At 44.3% G+C, this 27,574-nt stretch overlaps 2 protein-coding genes and 1 long non-coding RNA gene across 3 annotated transcripts in view; 1 reads left to right on the forward strand and 2 right to left on the reverse strand.

The window, feature by feature from the left end:
• The window catches only part of LOC147021476 (uncharacterized), a 70,288-nt gene extending 51,641 nt beyond the window's left edge, over nt 1-18,647 (reverse strand). Inside the window, exon 1 of the mRNA XM_085891445.1 lies at nt 18,380-18,647. The gene's annotated coding sequence lies outside the window, so the exon portion shown is untranslated. The remainder of the gene's footprint in view (nt 1-18,379) is intronic.
• A 3,470-nt stretch (nt 18,648-22,117) lies between these two features.
• The window catches only part of LOC147021477 (uncharacterized), a 23,267-nt gene continuing 17,810 nt past the window's right edge, over nt 22,118-27,574 (forward strand). The window contains exons 1-2 of the mRNA XM_085891448.1: nt 22,118-22,303; nt 22,748-23,568. Of these exons, the coding sequence (XP_085747574.1) occupies nt 22,752-23,568 (817 nt within the window). The 5' untranslated portion in view covers nt 22,118-22,303; nt 22,748-22,751. The remainder of the gene's footprint in view (nt 22,304-22,747; nt 23,569-27,574) is intronic.
• Nucleotides 25,801-27,574, reverse strand: part of LOC147021478 (uncharacterized) — a 12,013-nt gene continuing 10,239 nt past the window's right edge. Inside the window, exons 2-3 of the long non-coding RNA XR_015060806.1 lie at nt 27,368-27,455; nt 25,801-26,304 (exon numbers count right to left, since the gene is read on the reverse strand). This is a non-coding gene — a long non-coding RNA (uncharacterized LOC147021478). The remainder of the gene's footprint in view (nt 26,305-27,367; nt 27,456-27,574) is intronic.

Raw genomic sequence — 27,574 nt, forward strand, 5'->3', positions numbered from 1 at the left:
ACGCACGATTCACCGCGTCCCGCGTTGTGGTTATGTTTACGTGAGAAAGTGTTCACATCGACTTTGAATTTTAAACTCAAAATTTAACATTCAATGTTCAAGATCTCCCGATAATTTATCACGCGAGTCGAAATATATCCGCTGCGAGTGGGCATTCCAAGATGGCGCTTGGTGGCGACTAATTCGCACCCCTCATAATTTTTCCAATCTTCCACACAGTTCAATGGTGGAAACCGTGATAATTTCCTCATTCTCTCGATATTTTCATTCCGATCACAAATTAATACCATACCATTAATATAGCAAAATACAATGTCACAAACACTCGTGAGGAAAACGAAGAGAAAAATTCTGTTCTGACGTCACATCCGGATCGGGAGCAGCTCGGATGGATAATGAACACTCATTTTTACTCTGCGCACGTTACACATCACGATAAGAGAATTCCACCTCCATGCGCCTTGTATTTATCGTTTTTTTTATTATAACGTTTCTGTACACCGCCCTTGAGGCTCGGTTTGCAAGCCACCGTCTACAATTCCAATAGAACAGACGTATTTACTCTTTTATGGAAAATATTTTTCGAGTCTTTTTTTTGTCCTCAAAAATAGACCACCGTGAACGCAGAGTCATGTTAAAAGATTGGCATTTAAAACCCTACTCAAGTCATCCTTATAAAGGGGGACAGACAAATACACACTGCGTTTCATATACTACGTTGAAAACAGAAGATTCCTTAATAAAAATGTGCCAGTCACAGTTCATCAGAACAGTCACATGATCAAACTACCACGAGCTCTCTGTCATCACACATACTCCCAACTCCGCTGAACACCCATGTATGATCTCGTTCTTTCGCAAACTACGGCACAAGGCTCTGAGGAGCATCATTGTCTGGGAATGCGGCTTTGCCGATGATGCAGTGCCCCCTGTCGGTGAGAGCAGGAATTTGTAGTTTTTCAAGGTGCCGGCGATAGCTCGCCGACTCTTCGAGAATGAAACCATACGATCTTTAACGTCCACCAACGAATGCCAGGAAGAAGGGATGTCCGTTTAACGTTCATCCGAAGGACGGAAAACACATTTATGAACCACCCTGTATGTGAAACACCAGGATGACAGTTTATAGCTGGGTTGGGATTCCAACCCAGGTGAGACAGCTCAGAGGTGAGTGCGACCAAAGAAGATAGAATGGCGAGTTCTGCAAAAGCTCATCTGGTACTCCTTTGGGATTAAAGAGTTGCTGATGCTTGAATTATAACATATACACACACAGGCTGAATTGGCATTAATTGTTCATTGAATGAATGAGTATTCATAATGCGAATACACGTCACAATACATGTCTTTTCTCTTATCCTTTTGTTTTTTTTTTGTGTACAAAGTCAAGAAGGCTCAGGGAAGAGCGAGAACACAGAATGGATCAGGACACAACGTAAAATACACAACAGCAATAGAAGGGGGAAACACACGAACAGCAGGGTTGAGGGTCAAAATAAAGGGAGATGGATGATAAGGGATGTGGGGAAGAATTCGGGAAAAGAGATGTGGAAAAGATGGCTGCAGAAGCAAACTCTCAGGAAGGAAAAACAGCAAGCTGAGAATGAAGTGGGCTTTAGAGGTTGGTGGGGGGAAAATGGGGTGAGAAAAATATCATGGTTTAAGATGGGGGATGATCTGATGTCAGGTCAGGTCAGATTAGGTCTGTGACTTGTTACAGGTATCATGTGAAACTGTACGAACCTGTTCCATGGTTGGGTTGTCGGCAACGAAACCGACTCCCCTTCCAAGTTTCTTGGTGAAGAGGGTGTATGATATGGACACTCAGTAGGATGAAAAACAAAAACCTGTCAAAGGGTGGATGAGCTCCTTGTGAGCCAACGGCTATCCATATCTTGTACCCAACTGTGTCTGCGGACATCCTCCTGCAGTTGGGTTACTTTTCATGAGGAGGTTGGTGGCAGGATTTGCCCTCCGGCCATCGTAAAACCTTCATTCCACAAAACTGACTAAAAGCATTTTTTTAAAATCTAAAAACCCACTCCATGGGAGTACCTGCTGTGTCGCTACCCTTCGCAGGGCAGCCCACCAGATAACAGGATTGGGGCAAAGCCTTCGGGACCCCTGATCTTTGATGATAGGAGGGAAACCACACGGTAGCCTTCCAGGGTCAGATTGCGGTAGTGTGTGTCAGGGTGGTGCTGAGGTGTCATCCACCAGACGGCGATCTCCTTGGGTTAACCTAAGGCCGTCCCTTCGGGTCAGTGCCTGGAATGTCCTTTCCCGAAGAGAGGATCATCACCTGTCTCTGTTATCATCTGAGATCAAGCTTTTGGACATCAGTATTGCAGCACTCTCTGAGGTTCGGAAACCGGATTGCGGCGAGATCATGGGGGTCTGGTCGCTCTGATGGTTACCATGCCCAATGAGTTGCTGTAGCTGTGTCCAATAAGCTGACTCCAATGATAACTGAGGTAACACCGGTCAACGAGCGTATTATGAGACTAAGGATTCGTCACTCCTTGGGTGTCATTTCCCTGGTCTGTGTGTATGCGCAAATTGAGGCGAGTGATCTCACTGTGAAGGACACGTTCTATGCCACTCGAGTCTGTGGTTGATCAGTGCCACAGGCGAGATACTTTTCTAGTCTTGGGGGGTTTCAATGCATCGACTGAAACTGATAAGGATGGTTATGAGATATATGTTGGTCCCCATGGGTCAGGAACTGTGAACCAGAATTGCACCAAGTTCCTTGACTTTGCAAGAAGTCATGGACTTCGGGTGGCTAGTTCATGGTTTTAGCGCCCAGAAGGTCATTGCTGGACTTGGTATTCCAACACTGGTGGTTTGGCAAAGGAGATCGACCATGTGCTCGTTGGTGGTCACTGGAGGATGATCCAGAACTGCAGGGTCCACCAGAGTGCCTACTTGCTCAATACCGACCACAGGCTTGTTGTGGGAACTCTGAAGTTGCAGCTTAAATCCAGGGAATGGTACCATCCCAGCCTAGGCTGGATGTTGGCAAGCTCAAGGATGAGAGGGAAGCTGAGGAGTTTGCGAACAGGCTGAGTGGAGATTTGGGGGGGTCTGGGTGCTTTGGAGGATCCTGAGGAATTGTGCAGTGCCTTCAAGACCACCGTCCTTGATGTTGTCGGAAGATGTCTTGGAACTCACCGTAGGGCGAAGAAGAATTTTGTCTCTCAAGGGACACTGGATACCATTGACTGAATAGCAGAGCGAGGCTGTTCGGAGAGTTGAGGTGTAAAACTGTACGTGCACTAAGGGTGGACAAGGAGGCCTCTGTGCAAGGAATCTGTGATGGGGTAGAGCATCACCTGTGGTCAAGTGATTCTCCTCCTGCTTACAGGGGAATTCATGCGTTGTCTTCCTCCAAGCCCATCCCTCAGTGCACTGCAGTTAGAGCAGAGGGTGGTAGGCTCTTGACCACTCTTGACCACTTGACAGAGGAGTCCGAAGTGAAGGCGCGCTGGGCCAGTTACTTTAAGCGGCTGTTCCAGGCTGATCCACCTGCTGTCGAGTTGGATGTCAGGGGTGTGACAATTCCTATTGCTGACCCTCCAATCAACTGTGGTCCACATTCATTTGTGGAAACACAGGCTGCGGTGAACCACTTGAAATGGGGTGAAGCTCCTGGGATCTGTGGCATGCAAACTGAACTTCTCAAGGTTGGTGGAAATGCTGTACTCGTGTCGTTGCATGCAGTTCTGTGCTCTGCCTGGAACACAGGCATCATCCAACTGACTGGAAGAGGGGCCTTGTTGTCCCTCTCTGGAAGGGGAAGGGTGATCACCAAAACTGCAACAACTACTGAGGGGTGACGCTGCTCTCAGTGCTGGGCAAGGTCTTTGCTCAGATCATTCTTGATAGTGTTCACCACCATCTGCTTGAGCACCAGCATCTAGAGCAGTCAGGCTTTACACCAGAGGTCAAAATTGACCATATCCTTCCTCTTTGGGTCCTCTCTGAATACTGACGAGAGTTTTCGGCAGGGGCTGCTTGCAGCCTATGTTGATCTCTGTAAAGTGTTCGATTCAGTGAATCGGGATGCCCTCTGGAGGATTCTTGATCTTCGTGGGGTGTCACCACAACTGATCAATATGATGTCTGAACTTTACTCTGGTACTAAGAGTTCTGTGAGATGTGGTGATACCATCTCTGAATTATTTCCAGTTACTGGAGTTTGTCAGGGGTGTGTACTGGACCCCACAATTTTCAGCACTTGCATGGACTGGATTCTGGGGAGGATGTCGGAGAGATCAAGTTGCGGTGCATCGTTTGGGAATGTCAAGATCTCTGACCTTGATTTTGCAGATTTTGCAGTCATCTTTGTGGAGACTCTCGATATCCTTTTTGGGGCCGTTGAGGTACTGAATGAAGAGTCGGAGCTGCTGGGATTACGGGTTTCCTGCGTCAAAACTAAGATTCAGGCTTTCAATGACATCTTGGATGCTTCTATCCTGTCTGTACCTGTTTGTGGTGAGGATGTTGAGATCATGGAGATATCCACTTTCCGTGGCAGTGATATTCATGTCTCTGCTGGCTGTGAGCCAGAGGTCAACAGACATCTCGGTCAGGCCTGGGGAGTCATGGATTCACTGGATCATGGGGTGTGGCACTGCCGGTACCTGTGCAGGAGGATGAAAGTCTGAGTCTTCAGGTCCTTTATGCTTCCAGTCTTGCTCTATAGATGTGTGACTTGGACTCTGATCAGGGATCTGAGACAGAGATTTAATTCCTTTGGTACCAGGTCTTTTCGGAGAACCCTTGGCTATCGCTGGTCGGAATTTGTGTCCAACGAGCAGTTGCTGAGAGACTCAAATGAGATTTGTTACCTGCATAGTCCGTGAGCGTCAGCTGCGGCTGTATGGACATGTGGCTCGTTTTCCTGATGCTGATCCTGCTCACCAGATTATCTCAGTGAATGAGCCTTGTGAGTGGAGAAGGCCAATGGGCCGACCACGTGCCTTGTGGTTGCAGCAAGTTGATCACCATCTCAAAGAGATGGAGATGGGCCAGGCATCTGCCTGGGAGATGGCCAGATGGAGGCCCCTGGAGTACCGGTGGATAGTGGATGCAGCGACGCGCTGCTCTGGCACATGCTCCCATACCTGACCTGACCTGATGATCTGAGATGATGGTGCAAAGCTGTTTTGAACACTTGGAGGGAAGAATGGGAATGAAGAGAGTGTGGTATTTGGTTCCACAGGTGGGAAAAAGGAACAAATGAGTGTCGGTGAGCAGTGATTTTGGATTTTGTGAGTTTTTCCAGAAGGCGTTGATGGTGGACCTTGTGTGTCCTGTCGAAACCTGGAGTGGGAAGAAAGCATGGGAAGAGCAGAGGGTGCAAGATCAGAAAGAATGTGGAACAAGTCATGAAAACAATTGCAATTTAACACAAAAGTTAATTGATCTTAAAGAAGTCACTACGCACTCTGAATAGGGCACTTTCAAAATGACATAATCCACCCCAGATTGCTCCACGCAAATGCGCAGATACGCCGAGTAACAAAATCGATCAGGGTGGCCTGGATATATTTTAAGCCTGCCAAATAAAGATTGTCAAATGAAATGATTAAAACAAATTTTTAAACAAGCCGAACGTACTTGTAAACGTACCTGTGTGAAAGGTATGTGCCTGTGCACAACAAAACAGTCGATATATTGCAGTCCATATTGCAAAAACTCCCAATGATGTGGGCCTGTGAAAGGCTGGAGGTTTGTAGATGGGCACATTCTACCCAAACCTTCGTGCTTCTCAACACCGATGGAAAGATCCTATCTGGGCCTTGTTGATGCACAGGCTAAGTGTAATTGTCATTATAAATATGTATTTTTTGTTTGGTTCCGGGGCCACAAAAGAAAGGACACTGGATTTTTGCATCCATACTAACAGGAAATGATAGGAACCTGACCTCTCATCCACGGATATTTGTCGTATCATCTATATTTTTCACGAGTCCGATTTGCATTCAGGAACACAACTATGGTTAACCATTTTGAAATTGCCACTCTTTTGTCTATATGCTGAAAATTATGTTTGAAAGACGATTTGAATTACAGATTTTACGCTAGCAATGTTAAGTTAAAAGTGACCATCGAGCTGAACCGAGTCACTGAAAACGCAAACGCAGCACATGCGTAAAACTTCTCATTTAGCATTCAAAGATCATTCTGAAAGTTACTTCTTAATCCTTGGAGGTAAGTCTGTTTTTCCTCCCATCTGAACTGACAACTCTGATGCTGGAATCACAGGTTCAAATCCCATGTTAGGCAGCAAGAAGAGTCCTGAAAATGTGGCTGAAAAATCAGTTTCGTTCCAAACTCGGAGGACTGCTATTTCGACACGGCATTTGATAGCTCACAACATGCCTGCCCACGTGTAAAAACTCTGACATTCTGAAATCTAAATTTCTCTGAAAGATAACTCTGAAATCCATCCAGATATTTCATCTGTAAATAAAATTACTCAAGAAAAAACTTTGATAGCTGCAGTAGAAGAGGCGACGTCAGGGGGCACCAATGGAAATGGTTCCAGAGTTTATGGGGGCCAGGTTTTTAGCCAAGCAGCATCTTTGGCAGGGGGACAAGCAGGATGGCCTAGAGGTATGTACACTCACTTCTAAGCTTTCCAGCCTCAGTTCGAATCCAGACTCAGCTATAAACTGTCATCCCAGTGTTTCACAGGCAGGGTGATTCATCAATGTGTGTTCCATCCCTCGGATGGACGTTAAACTGATGTCCTGTCTGCCGGTATTAGTTGGTGGACGTTAAATATCCCATGGTGTCCTTCGTGAAATTGCTGGCACCCTGAACTAATTACACATTTCTGCCCTAACTACTGCTGGGAAAGCAATGGCAAACCACCCAGTATAACCCTTGCTCAGGATGCGGCTTTGGCAACACCGACGCTCTGTGAAGAATATGGAGAGAGAAAGAGAGAGCTTTGGCAGGAATCCTGTAACCCAGATAACAGGCCTTTATCAGTTGGACATATAAAGCATCTCATAATCATATTTTATTGACAAACTCATTCAATTCCCATCAGGTTCGTTGCACTTTATGAAAGTCTGGTGAAACTGATCATTTAGTATGTAGTAACACTGTGGTACAACTATCGCCAAACCAATAAAGAAAGGTCAAACATAAGCTGGTTCTTGGCCTCCAATGATTGTTCTAGACTACAATTGTCGAAACTATCATCACAATTGCACAGAAATTTCAGAATGCAGGATCATATCTATGAACCAATGAACGTGAAGTACACAACCACAGTAGTTAAAGGTAAATGGAGACGGGCCGAAATAGCAAATTATTGTAAAAAAAATATATAAAAAATACCGGCATTTTAGACTAATCTATGACATCAGCCCCATCGTCATTGATATTGATATACACTCATCCTGCATGCACTGTTATTGGTCAGTGGCTGTATAATTTTTACAGTCCTTCGTCCTAAGTCCTTTCAACCCTCAAAAATTGTTGCAACACAAATCCAACTGATATCATGAGCACAGCCCTCCTTCACAATGAGTTTTCTTCACACAGTTACAGTAAACTCTCTCTTGAAGATGAAAAAGAGGGTTTTTTACCCCCAAATATTGATATTTTATTTTTAAAATCTTCTCAGAAACCGCCAGACAGATCCAGACCAAACTTGCCACGAGGCATCGGGACCATGCCCTAACCTGAAGTTTTGCTGCTCAAGGCTATATATCCCCTGGAAAAGGGGTCATAGGCCCCTTCCCCAAATCCCTCATTTTCACTAAAACATCTTCTCCATGAAAGACCTGAGCAATACGGACAACATTTGGTACAATGTATCAGGACAGTAAGATCTCATGGGGTTGTACTCCCCTTCCAGATCCTTCCATGTAGAGGGAGTTAAAGGGGGTAATGCATCAGGACAGTAAGGTCTCATGGGGTTGTACTCGCCATCTGGATGCACTCCCTATAAAGGGGGCTAATGGGGGAGGGGGGTTGCCCAAAATATTGGTACTTCATTCAAAAAATATTCTTAGAAACCAACAAACGGATACAGACCAAACAGGCCATGTGGCATCGTGACCATGCCCAAACCTTAATTTGTGCTCCCCATGGCCATCTCCCCTGGAAAGGGGGCCATAGCTTCCCTCACCTAATCCCTCATACTCACAAAAACATTTTCCTCACAAATACATGATGAACATGGACTAAATTTGGAACGATATATCACAACAGTATGATCTCAAGGGGTTGTGCTCCCCATTGGGATCAGCACCCTATAAGAGGCGGAAAATGGGGATTTCACCCCAAATTCAGGTAATTTATTTCAAAATCTTATCAGAAACTGACAGCCAGATGCAGACCAAACTCTTCATGAAACACAAGGACCATGCTATTAACTTAAATTGTGTTCCCCATGACTGTACCACTTCAAGAAGGGGGGGCATGGCCCTTTTCCCCTCAAACCTCATTTTCGCCCCACCTGTTGGGGAAATAACCATCAGTCCCCAACGGGGCTATATTTAATTGTAATGTGACTTTTCAGCTTCATGTCACTATTATTATAGATAGCTTGTAAGTTGTAAAATTCAGAAATAACAAAAACAAAACCCATGATGTCTGTGAATTTTATCCCCCCACTGGAAATTTTACAAATCGCACCCTGCCTTCAAACGGTCATGATATTTACTCTGTCTAAGTTGAGTAAATTGGTGAATGATGTAATTTTTCACGCTTTTGAAGCACATAAAGCACTTCAGACTATTTTCTGGTCGACACAACCAAACGATCACTATTGGATGGGCGCAGCTATTTTTCACGTCATGTGATGCAAGCAAGTGCTCTGATTGGTCAAGATTCAAAAGTAGCGCTCTACCAAGTACCGTTCTAGTTAACCAGCACATGCGAAGCGAGAAAGCTGGGTTAAGCAATTGGTTTATGTCCGTTTGTCTGTGTGGCCTATTAGTTTATAGTCGTCATTTCATGATCGAGGAACAACTTATTTAAATTGAATGTTTTATTTTGAACATGAATCGGGACATGGATAGAAAGACAAGTTTGCTGTTTTACCGTACTTTGGCTCTGAATTCCTCCCGACCACACACAGAGGAGTGAGATAATATTTTACTCTGTGTGCCTGCCTGGCAGTTAAACAAAACTTAAAATCATTCCAAACAGGAAACTTACTGTTTTTAAGGATGTTTTAAAGGACACAGACAGGCATGAACAACAAATATAACATGATGCCTAGTCATGGAATAGAAACTGGGGAAAACGGCGGTAAAACCCGGAGTTATTTCATTTATACTCCTTTAAACTGCTTTAAACCATTATTTACATTGAATTATACACTTGAACACTCTAGAGTCGAGAACATAAATTGCTTTCTTAATACTTCCAAGAACCAGGCCTGGTGTTGGCTTAGTGGTTAGGGTGGTGGCTTGGGATCTCAGGGTCCTGAGTTCAAGCCCCGTTGGCTGCTGAATTAACACCAGGGGGTTGACTCAGCCTGTCATCCTTCCGAGGTCGGCTAAATGAGTACCAGTGTACTGGTCCCGGTGTATGCCCCGGTTAGAATAAGTGTACCATATCCCTGTGTGTCGTAAGAGGCGACCAGGGTTGGCGTCAGGAAGGGCATCCGGCCATAAAACATTTCCTCAAGAAAAAGCCAACCCCTGCACAGCAGGGAAAAATGGCTGTAAAAACGGTCACACACAATACTTCCAAGAACCATGCTATGCTTCTGTATATATATATATATATCTCTCTGGAAAAAAAAGTGACCACTCCAAAAAAAATTAAATTAGCATCTCCACATGTATGGCAGCCATTCCATTGCAGTGTCTGTTGAATTCCAACACAGGCACACCTCATTCTACTTAGTGAGGTACTGATGAGGTGATCACCTGAACCGAATCTTATTTAACAAGGAAAAGTATAAAAACCACTGCTGTGATCATCACTATCCTCTTGCAATAGGACCAGCTGGATGGCAAAAAACAGTGCTAGTAGTACAAAAAACAGCCAACAGTAAACCTCACAGTCGGTTTCATACCCGGTGATCAGATAACCCACTCCAAACACTGAGGTACACTACAAAGTACTAAATGTGGATGTCTTTGAGATCAACATTACGAGAATTTATATTTATAAACAAGAATTCATGTCATTTCGTTTCTCCAATGCTCAATACTACTTGGGAAAGGCCACCAGAGTTTTCACAATCACTGTTGAGGCATTTTGGGGCCAATTCGAAGAACGACCTGCAGAATAGGCTCTTGAGTTGTAGTATTAAAGCAGGTCTACATTTTTATTAATTACTTTTCAAACTGGAATACCTAACCACTGGTGTTATTTGTTGCACATGAACTATAGCATGATAGTCTCTCGTGACAATATGATGAGGTTGGTGGTTGTTCAGCATTCTGTTGTGGTTTGGGATGCTCCCGAACAGACAATCTCTGATTCTTCTCTCTGTTAACCCTTTATGAGCCGCAACATCCTAAGTGGCCAGTCCTGTCTCTGATATGGTTATGTACAAGTCTCGTAGCCCAGTAATTTTTTTCCTCTTTCAAACTCGCTTGATTGTTCATAAAGATATTGTTTAACCACCGCACCAGTTGACATGAACCAAACTGTGCAAATTATTTACGATGAAGACCCTTTGTAATTTCCATAATCAGTGAGTTTTCTCAATCCGGGCCGAATTTTTGATGATGCTGGAACTATTTTACATTCTGCAACACAAGCAATGAGATTATTTGGTGAAATATGTACATGGCATTCTTTGGCTGAGGGGTCTGAATCTCCCTGTGGACTTTTTTTATGCTATCTAAGGCACATGGAAGGGATTGTATATAAATCACATGCAGAACAAGAACGGCGCTCGGTAGAGCGCATACCTTCACCAGGCTGAACGGTCTATGTTTTTTTTAATCACACTGATAGGCCGGATCTGCATCTGGACCTAAACCAGAATCTAATCAGCTTGTTCTTGTCAACTATATAAATCATCCCCCAAGTTTTGTCATAAGCGGTCCACAACTGTTTGAGATATCATGCTATACTGCGTATCGTTTCTGGCCCTGTCTCTCATTGGTGAAGAATCATTTTAAAATTTTGAGTAGCCGGATCTGGATCTTCACCAAAATCTAATCAGTTCTTCCTTGTCACACACCAAAACCTGTCCACCAAGTTTAGTCTGAATCCATCCATAAATTTTTGAGGTATCCTGCTCGCAAACATAGAGACAAACAAATAGTGGTGAAAACATAACCTTTATCCACCTTCGATGACGGAGGTGACACAGTCTTTAGTAGACAAAGAACAAATGGACACAGTTTGTGAGATTTGAACCTTAGATCTCCGAACCATTAACCATCACGTTCAGGCTGGGATGCCAAACAGGTGAACACAAGTCCACATTTTAAGGATAACAATGGCATCCTTTGGAAAAGAGTGATCCTTTGAGCTGGTATACCATGGCTAAAAAATAAATCCTGTTTATTTCAAAGTTCCATGACGAAATACTCAATGCAAGTCTCGTAGACGTCGACCTGAAAATAACAACCGGTTAGTTTTTATGTAAATCGAACAACCATTAGCCTTTGGCTCTGCACTCACTTTTCATCCCTTTCCCTGCAAACCTGCTGTGCTTTGAGTCATGTAAGGGAGAAACAACGAGTGCATTGTACAAACACCTCGCCAACACCTAATGGGCGATCTTGCTCGACTGTGGAGCTGCCAAAGTGGGCATCTATACATTTCTTGGCACATAGGCCATGCAATGTGGAGACAGACGGAGTGGGTAGTATTGTTTGCATGGCTTGGCCGACACCAGGGTGGAGTATTATGACTAAACTGAACAAATTTTAATTTCTAAACATCAACTTTATGAACTTGTGCCATTGTTCGCGTTCCAGAAGAATGCATTTCATCCAAAACGGAAACAGGATCTCCTGCGGTCGGGGGCTTTTGGACCGGGGGAGTTTGGGGTTAGTCGTCGAGCATGAGACTCCTCCAACAACTCTGAGCATCCTTATTAGTGCATCGAGGTAACACGTGATGTTCCACCCACTCATCATTTCCATAATGTGAAAAACATGGCAAGCTTAAGTTTGTCCTCTTCGTTTATAAGCTGAAACATCCACCATCCGGTAATTCCAATTTCCAATTCAGTACACAATAAATCTGGAAGTTTAGCAGTAACAGCTCTTCCGTTAAAGGCAAAAGTAGATGTGGTATCGATACGAATGGTGCATATATACGGATAACGTCAACCAACAAATGCTGGCAGACGGGATTCCAGTTTAACGCCTATCCGAGGGACACCCACTGATGAATCACCCCGACTGTGAAACACCGGGCTGACAGTCTATCACCCGACCCAGGCTAGACAGCTTGGAGGAAAGTGTGCATACCTCAAAGCCATAGTCTGTGTGTGATGTGTGTGTGTCAAGCAGATTGAAGTCTCGTGAAGTCATTTGTAACAGCAAGATGAGCCTGACGTCAGAGAACTCATGACAGAGCAGCTGAAAGAACAGTGGCAGGGGATGAAATCTCACAAAAGGGATGTTGTGAAACCAAATGTGTCTGTAACAACTGTCATGACTGGCACTGCATGGTTACTGACTCACCTTCTGAGAAATATCGCAATCGGACACTTTTTTCCTTGATCTTGCATTTATCTCCAAGATAGTTGCATCACTTCCCATCTCAAATGCATGGCGTAAGAGAGGTGCCAGCTCAATGGAGACCTGCGACCTTCTCCAGCAACTCAAGGATGCACATGTTCTTCCAATAAGCCCCTCCTTGTCAAACCTCCAAAATCCAGGCTGACTGCACACCTCACCTCTTCTTTTTCTTTCACTTCCCAGAACCTTTATTCTTTCTATGGAACCTCCTTCTACAGGCTGTTCTTTCCCACTCTTCTCTCCAGGGCTTCAAGCAGGTAGTGCACCGCCGCCTTGTGCAATCCCACATCCTGACCCATGATCTTTATTACCTCCAGTAACCCTTCCTTACCCCACCCTCTTCCTTGCTGGTTTCAGTGTTTCCACCCAACCTCTCTTTCTTATTTTCCTGTTTGTTCATCCCTTGCTGATTGCACCCAACTGTGGCCCCGTTACCCCACTTTCCGTTCAAACTTGTTCTCCCATGAGTCTTGCTCTTGTAGAAAAACAATGCTCTTGCTTGTCCCTTTTTATTTGTGCAAAGTAGTAATTTTCACACCTCTGGTTGCACGATCCATTTATACTAATTTCCTGGGTATATGCGCTGCTCGGGTTGCATTTCTTGGTGTGTGCAAACAGGATGTGTTGGAATGGAGACACATGTGAGGAGACAAGGCGATGAGAGGACATGCTGTGTGAGGCCAGCAATACACGCTGGGACAAAGGGACTCGTGTACTCGAGACATTGTGTCAGAGACAATTGGACTGTCACCAGGTGCGGCAGGGTGTGACCAAGACCCCATCTCTCTCTTTCCCCCTCACTTGTATCTCTTTCTTATTGTCTTGGATGAATGCTGGGCCCATATGTTAAAATGCTAAGTTGATTGATAAGACATCCGAGGGCGGTTATGTGCACGTATGGGGTAATGGGAATGTCTTTTTGCCTTGTAAATATATTGTTAAGATTTTTAGCAACCCTGGGGAGACACATACCAACACATAAGGGAGCCCTCGTGTAGTAATATTGTTGTGGGCCGGGGGTCGGTGGCGAGGAACGGCCGCCAGGTGGAGCAATAGAGCCGTCTCCCACCGAACACCCGGAATGGCAGGTCGTAATCTTCGGACAACTCCAAAGGTCACGGGTTCCTTTGCGGACCGTGGTCACCAATATTTCGACGGCGTGGGGTGGGGTTAATTGCCTAATTTCAGTATACCTAAGTACCCACATCGTCTAACTACTGGGGAAAACCACACCCTCGATGGACCTCGGCGGAACGGGCCATTTACCAAGCCTGATCCGGGTGTAAGCCGAGTGGAGATTACCAAGATCCGTCGGTCCAAATGAACAATTACAGCAACAAGGCCTCCCTAATTCCCAATACGCACCATGCTAAACCAATGAAAGAAAGTGACAGACAACGAGCTGGTACATTGAACAATCGGGGTTTATTTATAATGGGGCAGGGGAGCACAAAAAGAGCAGAGTTAAACCGACTATCAAGAAGAAATGCAAGTAATGTACAAGGGACTTAAACAATTGCTACTTATAGACTTGGCCCACAGACACACACGCACACACCCAAAAGAAATGGTGGCCGCGGCCTTTATTTGGCCCTTCAGCTCGGGAGGGAAGGTGAGCTGAGGGCAAGAGTCTGCACTTGCACCTGTGCAGTCTTGTCGAGCTTGTCCAGTGGTGGGACTCAAACCCACTGCCTGAACGCAGCACCAAGCACCAGGGACGAGGGATAGAGCGACGGACGCCACTCATATGGCATCGGTGGAGCGAGGCGACGGTGCTGCTGTTGTTGTTGTTGTTGTTGTAAAAAAAACCTAACTAAAAAATAACTCGTAGCGCACACACGAAATTCCCGTTAGACACAGGAAATGGATTCTAACTATACCCATATGCTTAACGAAATAACTAAACTTTGGGACTGCTGACTGTGTGCAAGAGGCTTCCAAATCCGTAACAATATCTGTAGTATTTTGTCTTCCTAAATTATCTCTCCCCTCATATCAGTGGAAAGGGAAATGTGTTGTATTTGTGCATGAAGAAGATTTGAACTGCTTTGGGATTCTTCTACATAAAAATCTTCTTTCTTTCTCTCTGTCTCTGTCTCTGTCTCTGTCTCTGTCTCTGTCTCTGTCTCTGTCTCTGTCTCTGTCTCTGTCTCTGTCTCTCTCTCTCTCTCTCTCTCTCTCTCTCTCTGTCTCTGTCTCTGTCTCTGTCTCTCTCTCTCTCTCTCTCTCTCTCTCTCTCTCTCTCTCTCTCTCTCTCTCTCTCTCTCTCTCTCTCTCTCTCTCTCTCTCTCTCTCTCACTCTCTCTCTCTCTCTCTCTCTCTCTCTCTCTCTCTCTCTCTCTCTCCTTCTGCAACGCATCCATGCACACTTTGCACCGCTCAACATTGCACTCAATATTGCAACCAACACCAGCAAAACCCACATTACAAAATCACCATTACAAATCCAATCAACCAACAACATAATAAAGCAGTGCAGACCCACACACCAGCTGATGGGTGAGCCTCGAATGACAACATCGACCATCAATGCCCCCAACTTGGTTGGCTGTGGCGCTGCAGGAGCTGAGCTCACCCAATGAGGATCACATGGATACAAGACAGATCAATGGAGAAGCAACCATCCAAGAAGCTCAAGCAGCACTCAAGAGTACGGGGAGGTGCTGCTCAGACCCCAAACCACTGCCCCCCCTCCATGGGCCATATAAGCTATGAGAATAAAGGGTTGAGAGCTTGTGTACAAATACTGAACCTGCGAGGATGAATGGGCTGGTGAATGTGGTGCAGCGAAGGGCTGACAAGCGGACCAAGCAGCGGAGTTTCCCTGGACGCACCAGCCACAACACACTGATTTACACAATCTATTGCTTGTGTTCCCTACGTCAAATTCACTCACTTTGAATGCACAAGAGCATTCAACGATAAGCCCACATCCTATTTATGGCTGGGTGACAGATGACCGACGATGACGATCGAATCACATGGTCGACGATGTTGTCAAAATATTTTTAGTGCACCATTTTTTTTATCGCTAGCTGACTCAAAAATTTCATACTGATCGGATGTAGCATTCTACATATGCAATTATGACATCATAAAGAAGGCACCCATGATGTCATTTTAAAAAATCACACTCATTCCCCATGAGGAGTATTTGTGATATCCCAAGTTTGAATTTTTTTTCTTGGCATGGTTTCAGAGATACAGAGGTCCAAAGTTTATCTGTTTTTCCAGCATGACTGCCACACCACATAACGTATGACATCATAATTGTCATTAAAACATTCCACATAACAAGTCGCACCAGTGGGGAAAATTTTGATTCAATCTGACAAGCGGTTGCGGAGAAAAACACGAAAGTTCTGTGTGGACAAAGAAACAAACAAACAAATGAAATTGCTCATTGAGCAAGGAATTGCCGGAATAACTTTGTCATATCTCCAGGATTCATAATTAGAGAGATGAATTGTGAACATTTTAAGCCTAGTTTGAAGTCGATACGACCATTTTTGAGTACGTTATGACAAGAATAACGATTCACGGTTTATAGTCGACCTTGACATTGACCTTGATTGAAGGTCAACCAAACTTAACACATTAGTAGCCAGTGCCATTGCCTACATTGGTGCAAATATTGAACAAATCTGCACAATTGTGGAAACTGTCAAACTTTTAAAAAATCTGAAAATTTGCATTTGTTTATCATTAGGGAACTTTGTTGCCACTGGTAACCAGAAGTGGCTGAACCAAATTTCATCATTTTTGGCAAATAATAGGACACTCATACCAAGATACCACATGCCAAATTGGAAGTCAACCGGGATCGAAATGACGTTTTTATCGCAATTTGAAAGTTTTGACCCGACCCCTTGACATTCGACCCCCGACTGCTAAGAAGGGTGTTGGTGTGACACCCCAATGAGACATATACTTGGATGCAGAATTGGAAGATGCACATTTTGGATTTGGTTTGAAGTCGATACGACCATTTTAGCGGACGTTATTGCGAAAAATAAGAATTTCGGTTTTTCGGTGACCTTGACCTTTTACCTAGATTCACCAAAAACGACAAGTGTCTATGTTGGACCATGGCCGACGTCTGTATCCAGTTTGGTCATGATCGCTGAAACGGTGTGGCTGCTACAGGGTAAACAAACACACAAACAAACAGACAGACAGATACACAAACAGAATGACACATACAACCGACCAACATAATTGCCAAAATCCCAAGGATTCCGGCAATTAACAAACGGACCGAAATGCAATATCCTCTCCACCGGCGAGGGTAATAAGGGTGGTGTATAAGACTGCTTCAATGGTGCTAAACTTCCGGAATTTTTCCGGAAACGATCTTTAAAATCATTATTATCTATCTATAATTCCAGCAGTGTGTGTGTGTGTGTGTGTGTGTGTGTGTGTGTGTGTGTGTGTGTGTGTGTGTGTGTGTGTGTGTGTGTGTGTGTGTGTGTGTGTGTGTGTGTGTGTGTGTGTGTGTGTGTGTGACCGCTGTTTCTCGACAACCACTGGTCCGATCTAATTGAAACTTGCCAGATATATTACTGGGGACCTGAGGATGTGCCTTTTCAAGGTTTAACATTAATCGGACAAGTGCTTCCCAAGTTATGGCCATTTATTTACCAACCAATGACAAGACACGTTGCTGTGTGGGCGTGGCCGATGGGGGAAGGGAACCTCAGTCACGTTCCCCATTACGGGTTACAACGTACGGACTTCCGGAGAGTGATGACTTCGTGTATTCGAATAATTTCTCGATTTCTTATGCGCATTTATAGATAAACACAATGCCCCAAGTTATGATCGTTTTCATATTAGACGATGCATAAATTTCGGTATCATCAGAGTGAGCTGTTATGCTCCGAAGCAGGAAGTTATTTTTTTATTTTTTTTTGCATGAACATTTTTTTTTCTCTTCTCTTCTCTTTGTGTTTTTCCTTGCGACGACATTGCGAAAAGGCAAAATACGTTGGCACTAATTGAATAATTGGCCATTAAAACTAAATTGCGAATAATTGTAACTGCGATGTGCGAACTTCTGGGCCACGCACACGCACGTACGGGCACACGAGAGTGAAGGAACGGCCTGTGTGGTTGTTTGAAAGTTGTTTTTTTTTGCACGTAAGGCCACGCACGTACAGGCACGCGAGAGCGAAGGAACGGCCTGTGTTGTTGTTTGAAATTTTTTTTTGCACGTAAGGCCACGCACGTATGGGCACGCGAGAGCGAAGGAACGGACTGTGTGGTTGTTGTTTCTGGCACGTGGTTTGAAAGTTTTTATTTATTTATTTATTTATTTTTGCACCAACTGGTTTTATTAAAATGAAGTATCGACCTGAACACTGCACGGGGTAACTTCTTCGATGAACTCTCTAGTTTCCACAGTTATTGCGATTTGTACGAGGACACTTTATAAATGTCGGACTCTAAAAGGAGACAGACAATAAATTAACTGACCAAGCTTCCAAGAATAGCTGAACCCCAAAATAGCATTTGCTGGGAATCTCGCACGTCCATCACATGACTCCGGACAGTTCAGACGTCACAGGCGAACTGAAAACAATCGAGGCTTTTAATCCCTCAGTTTGATCGTTAAATCCAACATTTTTGAGCCCAGGATCATGGACGAGAAATGCGAACAGTTTCGCGGGTAAAACAGCCGTTACCTTGGAAACGGTAAGAGCTTCGATTCAGTCGGAGAGAGTCGGCCGAGTGTCAGAAATGGCGGAGATCATTCAATAGCGTTCACAACTTCAGGAAATCATTCTCTCCAACTGGATTTGAGGGAAAGATGAGGCTGAAGAGATGAGGCTCCGATCAGCATGATCTGAGTCGAATTTCCCGTGCTTGCTCGGATGAGCGACGAGAAAGTGTCGTCATTTCTCAAGGAGGCTTCTTCTTCTTCCTTTTCTTCTTCTTCGTTTTCTTCTTTTCTTCCTTTTCTTCTTCTTCTTCGTTTTCTTCTTCTTCTTCCTTTTCTCCTTCTTCTTCTTCGTTTTCTTCTTCTTCCTTTTCTTCTTCTTCCTTTTCTTCTTATTCTTCCTTTTCTTCTTCTTCTTCCTTTTCTTCTTCTTCTTCGTTTTCTTCTTATTCTTCCTTTTCTTCTTCTTCTTCCTTTTCTTCTTCTTCCTTTTCTTCTTCCTTTTTTTCTTCCTTTTCTTCTTCCTTCTTTTATTCTTCTTCCTTTTCTTCTTCTTCCTTTTCTTCTTCTTCCTTCTCTTCTTTTTCCTTTTCTTCTTCTTCTTTTCCCCATCAATCTCTCATCCTATGTTTTTGTGGGGGTTCATGGATGGGGAAAGTGTTTTAATTGCCCAAGTCTTTCACGAAGCAGCTGGCCAGACCTAATGTTCGACTAAGATATAGTTAGGGGACAGGAATTTGTAATTAGTTTAGGGTGCCGGTGATGGCTCGCCTGTTCTTCATGAAGCAGAACGTGGGATATTCAACGTCCACCAACTAATGCCGACAGACGGGACTCGTTTAACGTCCATCCGAGTCTGAGGGACGGCACACCGATGAATCGATCACCCTGTCTGCGTGAAACACCGCAGGGATGACGGTTTATAGCTGGGCCTGGATTCGAACCCAGCCAGGCGAGACAGCTTGTCCGAACTTCGAGGCCATCCTGACAGGCTCACAAGCACCATGAACACATTCCAGATTCCTTCACGAACCACTGCTGGGAAGGCAATGGCAAAGCCCCCGGTCTCTCTTTTTCTTTCGAGTACAGACTTATGGCTGCTGGTTGCATCATTTTCTGGAAGCACGACTGCCGCTGATGCAGTGTCCCATATACCAGTACACTGGTACCCATTTTGCCAACCTCGGAAGGATGACAGGCTGAGTCAACCCCACCTGGTATTAATTCAGTGGCCAACGGGGGAACCTAGGATCCCTTAGGATCCTCTAGGATTCCTTAGGATCCCTCAGGATCCCCTACGATCCCTTAGCATCGCTCAGGATTCCTTAGGATCCCCTACGATCCCTTAGGATCCCAGAGGATTCCTTAGGATCCCCTACGATCCCCTAGGATCCCTTAGGATCCCTCAGGATTTCTTAGGATCCCAAGTCAGCCACCCGAACCACTAAGCCAACACCAGGCACAGCCCCCAATGTCAGTCATCCTTTCCAAGAAACTCCTTCGGTGAGCGTCTCTCATCCCCAGGGGTACGCACACTCATCCCTAATCATAATGGTATGTCACAATCAGAATATCGACATGTTGTGTTGTTTTGTTGTTTTTTTTATTTTAAGAAAGGCGCATACAACCCAAAAAAGGTATCTCGATACACTCTGTGAACCCTTGCTAGTCTTCACGGACCGGTGTTTATGTGTGTGTCTTTGCTACTACTCCTGCAGCTCTGGGCCGATTCCATCCAGACTTGTTACATTGGATGAGCATGACCCCAATTGATGTATAGACTATAGGGATGTTTTTATCTTTGCCGGTAGTCTTGGCGGGAGGGCCAGGAACGCAAATTCTCTATGTAAATGTGTTTCGTGTAGCGCCGCCTCCAGGTGGTGGAGGGTATTACAAGTCTCCACCATTTACGGACAGTCCAGTATTCCTGTCCCCACGTTTTCCAGTACAGTGAAGTGTTTTGAATATTAATCAGTAGGTATGGTTTTGCTTCATGTACATGTAACCTGGGTAAATTTTTTATTTTATTTTCGGGAGCGATTGAGGCAGCAGTCACTTGCCTATACACCGCCCAATGAAGGTACATGTCAGAAGAACGTGCTGAATGTTTGGAACAAGATCGTCCACAGGGTGTGTACTCTGCTACTTTAAAAAAAAGTAGGACCACTGGATCTGTAGCTTATCCGAGCCCTGGCCTTTTGATGTAACCCAAATTTGGTAGAATTCTGACTTGTGGGTCTGGTGAGAAAGATTTTTGAAGGAATTGATGTGATTTTCCCCAAAAGTTGACCAAGTCGGCCATTTTGACACATTTCCGGTCATGTGATCGGCATGGCCTTCGCAATTTAACATCACGACCCTGTCCTAATGTTGTAACCCAAATTTGGTATCATTCTGATGGGTGGGTCTGGAGAAGAGGATTTTATGGAGGAATTAATGAGATTTTCCCAAAAATTGACCAAGTCTGCCATTTTGACACATTTCTGGTCATGCGATCGGCATGCCCTCCCCAATTTAACATCACGACCCTGTCCTAATGTTGTAACCCAAATTTGGTATCATTCTGATGGGTGGGTCTGGAGAAGAGGATTTTATGGAGGAATTAATGTGATTTTCCCAAAAATTGACCAAGTCTGCCATTTTGACATACTTCCGGTCACATGATCGGAATTTGACTTCCCTGCCAAGGGGCCTAATGTTTTAATATAAATTTGGTGGCATTCCGACTGCTGGGTCTGGAGAAGAAGATTTTTGAAGAAATTTACTAAGTCGACCATTTTGACCTATTTAAATTCATGGGACTGGAACGAGCTTTGCAGTTCCTGTTACCAGTCAGGAGAGGAACGTTGCTACAAAATTTCATCCGGATCGGCCCAGCGGTTTTGGCAAGAGAAGTCAAAAAAAGGAAACGGATGGATGGACGGAGCATGATGACAACACCTTATCTGTAATGTAAATTCCAGACAAGCTACTAATAAGTAAGAGTGTACACCTTGGGGTATGTTCAGTACCAATTTTCTTGAAGAGCACTCACCAAGTAAATGTGGCATAATCATTCAAGCAAGCACTCCATTCAAACCCATTGAAAAGGAACGGCTGGCTTGACAAGCACGAGCGAGCTGCTTGGTAACTAAACCATCCAACCATCCAACCATCCATCTATCCATCCATCCACCAGGATCATACACTGTGGAGATCGTTGGTGCTGCCTAAGCAGTCTCCTTGGCTATTGGGCACAATCCTGGACGGGTCGCCACTCCGACACAGGATACCAGCAAGCTGGCACTCATTTTGCCGACCCAGGAAGGATGACAGGCAGAGTCAACCCCACCTGGTATTAATTCAACAGCACAGGAATATTTGAACTCAGGATCTGAGGATCCCAGACCCACAACCCTAACCATGAAGCCAACACCAGGCATGTAACTAAACAGACCCCCGGTAATAGCTTGAGACAGGATCTGCTCTTGCTTATAATACTTAAACTAGCAGAGTAGATCTATAGTTACCTTTATGGTTGGATGTGCCTCTCTTTTTTAAAAATGTATATAATCCTAACATATATATATATATATATATATATATATATATATATATATATATATATATATATATTCCATCCTTGACACAGGCAAACCATGCAGGAATGATATGTACAGTAGGAAATGATTGGTAGAGAGGAATTAATGGCTGTTTTGGATGAACAGTCCCCCAGTGTGGGGCAGCCCCTCATGGTTGGCAGGGTGGGACTGAGCGAGAGCAGAGGGCTGGCAGACGAGGCTCGGGGTTTTGCCAAGACACAAACACGAATACCTTCCTCCACGCCTTCTGCATCCTCCTCTGCTTTTCCTTGAGGATTTACTTTTTTTTGGAAACCGTGTGCCTCACACCGGCGAGCCTGCCCTTTCCTCGCCGCCAGAACAAGTGAGGACTCGTGGAGGTATCACAGGTGTGTCTCTTTATACCGTTCTTGATTTGATCCGAAACATTCCTGAACTCTCTTTTTGTATCATTTCCATCAACAATCCATCCTCCGATGTTCTCTTTTCAACCACGAGTCATCATCTTGCTGTTCACTCTGACCTCCTCATTTATTATTTAATTTCATGCACTTTTTGCCTTTAAACTTTTATTGCTTGCACATCCTCTCCGGTCTTGTTGTACACTGTACAGCGTTTCCTTTTATTTGTTTTCACTTGTAATGCAGTACCACGTCGATCCATGTCCTCCGAAGCTTCCCATCAGTCCTCCTATTTCTCCAATAACCTCGTCCCCCTTTTTGTTTTGTCTACTTTGAGAAATGAATCCGATTTTTGGAATCGCCTGAAATAAGCGGTTTTCACTTTGATGCAAGTTTAAACTTCTTTTCACACTCTCCTTGTTTTCCACCAAGTGTGATGTCACAGAAACAAGAAGATGACGACTTGAGCAAGATGCAGGAATCTCTCAACAACATTATTAACCAGCTCCAGGGATTAGGAGATCCACTTTTCCCACCGGCGACACCACCCGCGACCGCAGCGCAACCACCAACACATGCGGTGCGTTTCATCCCAGCGAGAGCAAACAACTTTCCTCCTCAACACACCACCACCTCTCCCTGGCCCTTGCTTTGCTCTCCATCACCACCACCATCTCCTGATAAGGCATTCATTATCGACATCGAACCTCGTTCAGAAAAAGGACAACACAGTTTAGCATATGATGGTGAGCAAGGGAGCTCAGATAGTGGGAAACCACCCGACTCTGAAGGGGGATCTTCAGATCGAAGCCCTGGGGATGTGGATCGTTGGGCCCCACCACCATTCCCCGACCTGTCCTTAATGCAGGAGCTGCCAATGCAGATGAAGAAACTGAGGGCCAGTACTCCTCGGGACACTCGCTGGCCACAAGGTAATCCGAGGAGGTCGGTGCAACCCACGTCCTCGAGTTCATTGGAAGCAGAGAGCATCGAACCGATTTCTCAGGGATTCACCAGAGATGAAGGGGTGCAGCACATTGAGAAAGTAGACCATGGCTGGTGTGCCGGACGTTGCCAACGTGGTCGTGCACACACCTTGGTGGCGGCACTCCTAGCCATGATCCTCGCACCCTGCTTGCTGTACACCTGCGCGAAGGTGCTGCCCTTCGAGACGCCACACTTACCTGGAGTTTTACCCAGAATAGTGTACGCCTTGCGCTGCTGCTTCGTCGCTGCATTGCCGCTGGCATTCGGTACGAATCTTTTCAAATTTCATTCCATTTATGACGTCACCACTGTCGTGTTCCCATCAACTTGATTGTGTACAAATTACAAATTGGAATCGAATTCAAATCACACTGACCAAAGATCAGTATCAGATTCAAAAAATAATTACCACCAAAGGTGTATGGACCTGAACTCAATTTAGCCTTGGATGTGGTATAGCGCGGTTTACTTCGGGAGTGAATGCTTTTCAATCACTTTTGTCTTCCCAACAAACCCCTGTTCACTGGGAATGTATTATCATCTGATTAAACAAGGTTTAAATGAGCTAAGATCCTCGTCCTCTTAATGATGACGTCATAAAAACGAATATGACGTCATTGTGATGTATCAGGTTTGCGATAAATTATCTGTGCTAACGCCCGGCTTGATTTCCGCAAACAAAATTCAAACAGCTTGCAGAGTTTCGGAGATAATGGTATAGACGATTTCCATTCGCGGTGATATTATGACGTCAACTTTTTTTCTAGGAAGAATTTCCAAAGTCGGAGATGGTTACTGCCTGCGCGTGGGCTTTCTGCATATACATGGCAAGTTTCACGAAGATCCGATGAAAACTCTGGGTTGTGAAACAAAAAATGTCAAAAAATAGGAATGGCGTCATAAAAATTGATATGACGTCATAGTGATGTATCATATGTGCGGTAATTCATCTCTGTTAATGCCCTGTTCGATTCCTGCAAACAGAATTCAAAAAGCTTGCCGAGTTTCGGAGATAATTTTTTAGGCGATTTCCATTAGCAGAGATATTTTGACGTCATAACTTTTTTTTCTTGGAGGAATTTTCTAAATCGGAGATGGTTACTGTCTGCGCAGGGTAATTTTACATATATACGCCAAGTTTCAAGAAGTTTCGATGAAAACTGGAGGCTGTGAAACAAAAAAGTCCACAAGAACAACAATGTGAGTAAGACATGGAGATCCTCCACGAGGATCGAAAAAGAACGATATTAATCCCTTGTATGCCATGGCCTGAATAATTATCCCACAATTGGACAGACAATGAATAAACTAGACAATGAATACCTCTGCCAGGCTGAACAGTTTACGTTTTTTCTCACTGATAGGCCAGATCTGGATCCGGACATGAACCAAAATCGAATTGGCTTGTTCTTATCACCTACCCAACTCATCCACCTACTTTTGTCATCCACAGCTGGTTGCAGAGGTAATTACTGTATTAACTCCATTTCGTTCTTGATCCGGAATTAATTATTCTTTCGAAGAAAGACACTTGAAAGGAGTTCACTGTTGAAGTCACATGTCAATGTTGCTGCTACAAGTCGTCTGTTTATTATCCCATGCGCGTAGCACAAAACGAGGTTAAGCAATTGGTTCAGTCTGTCTGGCACTCAAACAAGATTGAAAATCCTTCTAAACAAGAAACATTGTTTTTAGGGGTGTCATAAAGGACAAACAACAGGCACGAACAACTCATTTAACGTGTTAAATGAAAGTGGTGAAAAAGACTGTGCATCAATGGCGATAAACTTCCGATTCAATGGGGTTTTTTTTTCCCTGCAACCCTTAAAATATTCATTTGAATCGAATTATATACTTCAATACCATAGAACACAAATCGCATCGTTTTCATTTCCCCAAAAATATCAGTTCAGTCATAATTGAGCAAAATTTTACGCTGTCTCGACCAATCAAATTTTCTGCGTGCTCTGAGGGTGGAATAACAGTAAGCGTCAGACAAAATGGGCCGAGCGATGCAACCGCAGATATAACTTCGTCCAAAAAAAAAAAATTAAAAAGTCTGTGTTTAGTACATCTTATCAAAGATCATTGAAAACTTGTCAGTTTCCCTTCGAAGAGTTGGCAGCTCATAGAGAGATCCAAGTTTTTCTCAAGACAAGTCAAGTGCTCGATTAACTCTTGAATTATGTATCCACCAAAGGATACCGGATGAGAAAAAATAATTAACTGAGGATGACAAGAGAAAGGAGAATTTGGGGAATATGGATGTATAAAGAGAAGGGAAAGAAGTTTAGAGAGAGAGAGAGAGAGAGAGAGAGAGAGAGAGAGAGAGAGAGAGAGAGAGAGAGAGAGAGAGAGAGAGAGAGAGAGAGAGAGAGAGAGAGAGAGAGAGAGAGAGAGAGAGAGAGAGAGAGAGAGAGAGAGAGAGAGAGAGAGAGAGAGAGAGAGAGAGAGAGAGAGAGAGAGAGAGAGAGAGAGAGAGAGAGAGAGAGAGAGAGAGAGAGAGAGAGAGAGAGAGAGAGAGAGATAAAGGCAAATGAGGGACATGAATGATGCCGAAAGTCGATTAATCGATATAATTTGTTTGGTGGAGCTTCCACTTGGAGGGGCTCTGGCATTGAAGGGTCGAAGCCTCAAACATGGACAGAGTTCCCAGCTGCTGATCCGAATGGTTATTCAATCAGACCTTGAGCAACCTGAATTAATTTCCCAGATCTCTATCTATCTAAATTTCTCGTCTTTCTCTCCCCACCTCCTCCTCTTTTACACCGCCTTACTTAACACATTACATTACACCCTCGTCTCACCCGCATTTACTTCCCATGGTATAGTTTTACCATCCACAGAATGCAATAACTCACCTTCACTGCATCATCAGACTCTGTGGTTAAATGGTCACAGAGTCTGCTCTGAATCTAAAAGGTCAGTAGTTCGAACCCCAGCCGCATCATAGCAAAGACTAAAAATGGTTCCTGCTGCTTCCTTGGTTGATGCTCAGCATTCTGAAAAGGAGAGAAAACAGACAAACCATAGATTGCCAACCACTGCACAACTTTAATCGGCCCAATGATCTTCTCTTGGGGTGAAGTTTCTTGGAAGGGAACTCACATTTATTTATTTAACTTTTCTGCGCATCAACATTATCTGTACCATCAAGAAACCGCAAGCGGCATTATATGCCGGGAACAATGCCATCTTACGAGTTCCACAGCATTCTGAGTTGGTGAATACATTTAACCATGCAGACTGGGCATCCTCTGTCAATCCATGTGGTTCCTTGGAAAATTACAGCTAGTCAGTCGACAAGGCCTTTGTCCATAGCTCAATGGAGTCGTACAACTCTTCCCTGTGGGATGGCATTCCAGCATCACAAGTGCCATTCCTGGATTATATGAAATAAAGCTCTCAGAGTTATTGGAATCAACCACGATGAGGCCGAAGCACAGGTTCTGTTGCTTTCATCTCGCATGCAGGTCGGTGGTTTGTTTTTTTCTACTCTCTATTATGCAACATTGCTCCCTCTCCAACTCCATTAAGTTGCCTGGCATTCTTCCAGTAACCTCTTCTGGCTAAACTTATAAAATTCAGACCAAATGCACACCTCAACACTATTCCTCCACCTTTCAGAGGCTGTTCTACTCACTCTTTTGTCTGTTCTCTCTCTCAGGGATTCTAGCATGTAGTGCACCACAACCTCATGTAATCCCTCATCCTGACACATGATATTTGTTACCCCCATAACCTTCTCATTTGCTGATTTCAATGTTTTCTCTCTCCTTCCTTCCCTTGTTGGTTAATCCCTTTGACAATTGTGCCAAATACCCCAATGTCAATTTAACCTTACCCTTCCATGAGCTTCATTCTAGAAGGGGAAAAAAAAACAGAACGAAAAGGTTCATCAACTTCTCAGGATAATTTGGATTGGGCCCACAATCTGCCATGAAGCAGCACCAATATTCCATAAACAAACAAAGACAAAGCTATAAAAAGGAAGGGCGTGATGGAAAAGAAGGAACCATCACTCATTGGAAATTGTAATGATGGGAAATGCACACAAGAACTCACAATAGCCTTGAGAGTTCAGCTTTGGAGGGTAATGAGTCAGCATTAGGTTTGCAGGTTAAGTGATCTTGGGAAGGATGTGGACAGGTACCTAGATGACAAAGGCCGAAAATGAATTTGCAACGGCAGTTCAAGGTCAAGTGGACTCTTCATTGGAAAACAAGTTAAAACCAAAAATACAGTTCAAAGCTGAAATATTGTGCATCAATA

This window comes from Eptatretus burgeri, chromosome 8, assembly GCF_056783735.1.
Source record: "Eptatretus burgeri isolate ZD-2024b chromosome 8, Ebu_testis_v1, whole genome shotgun sequence".
In the NCBI taxonomy this organism is placed as follows: Eukaryota; Metazoa; Chordata; class Myxini; order Myxiniformes; family Myxinidae; genus Eptatretus; species Eptatretus burgeri.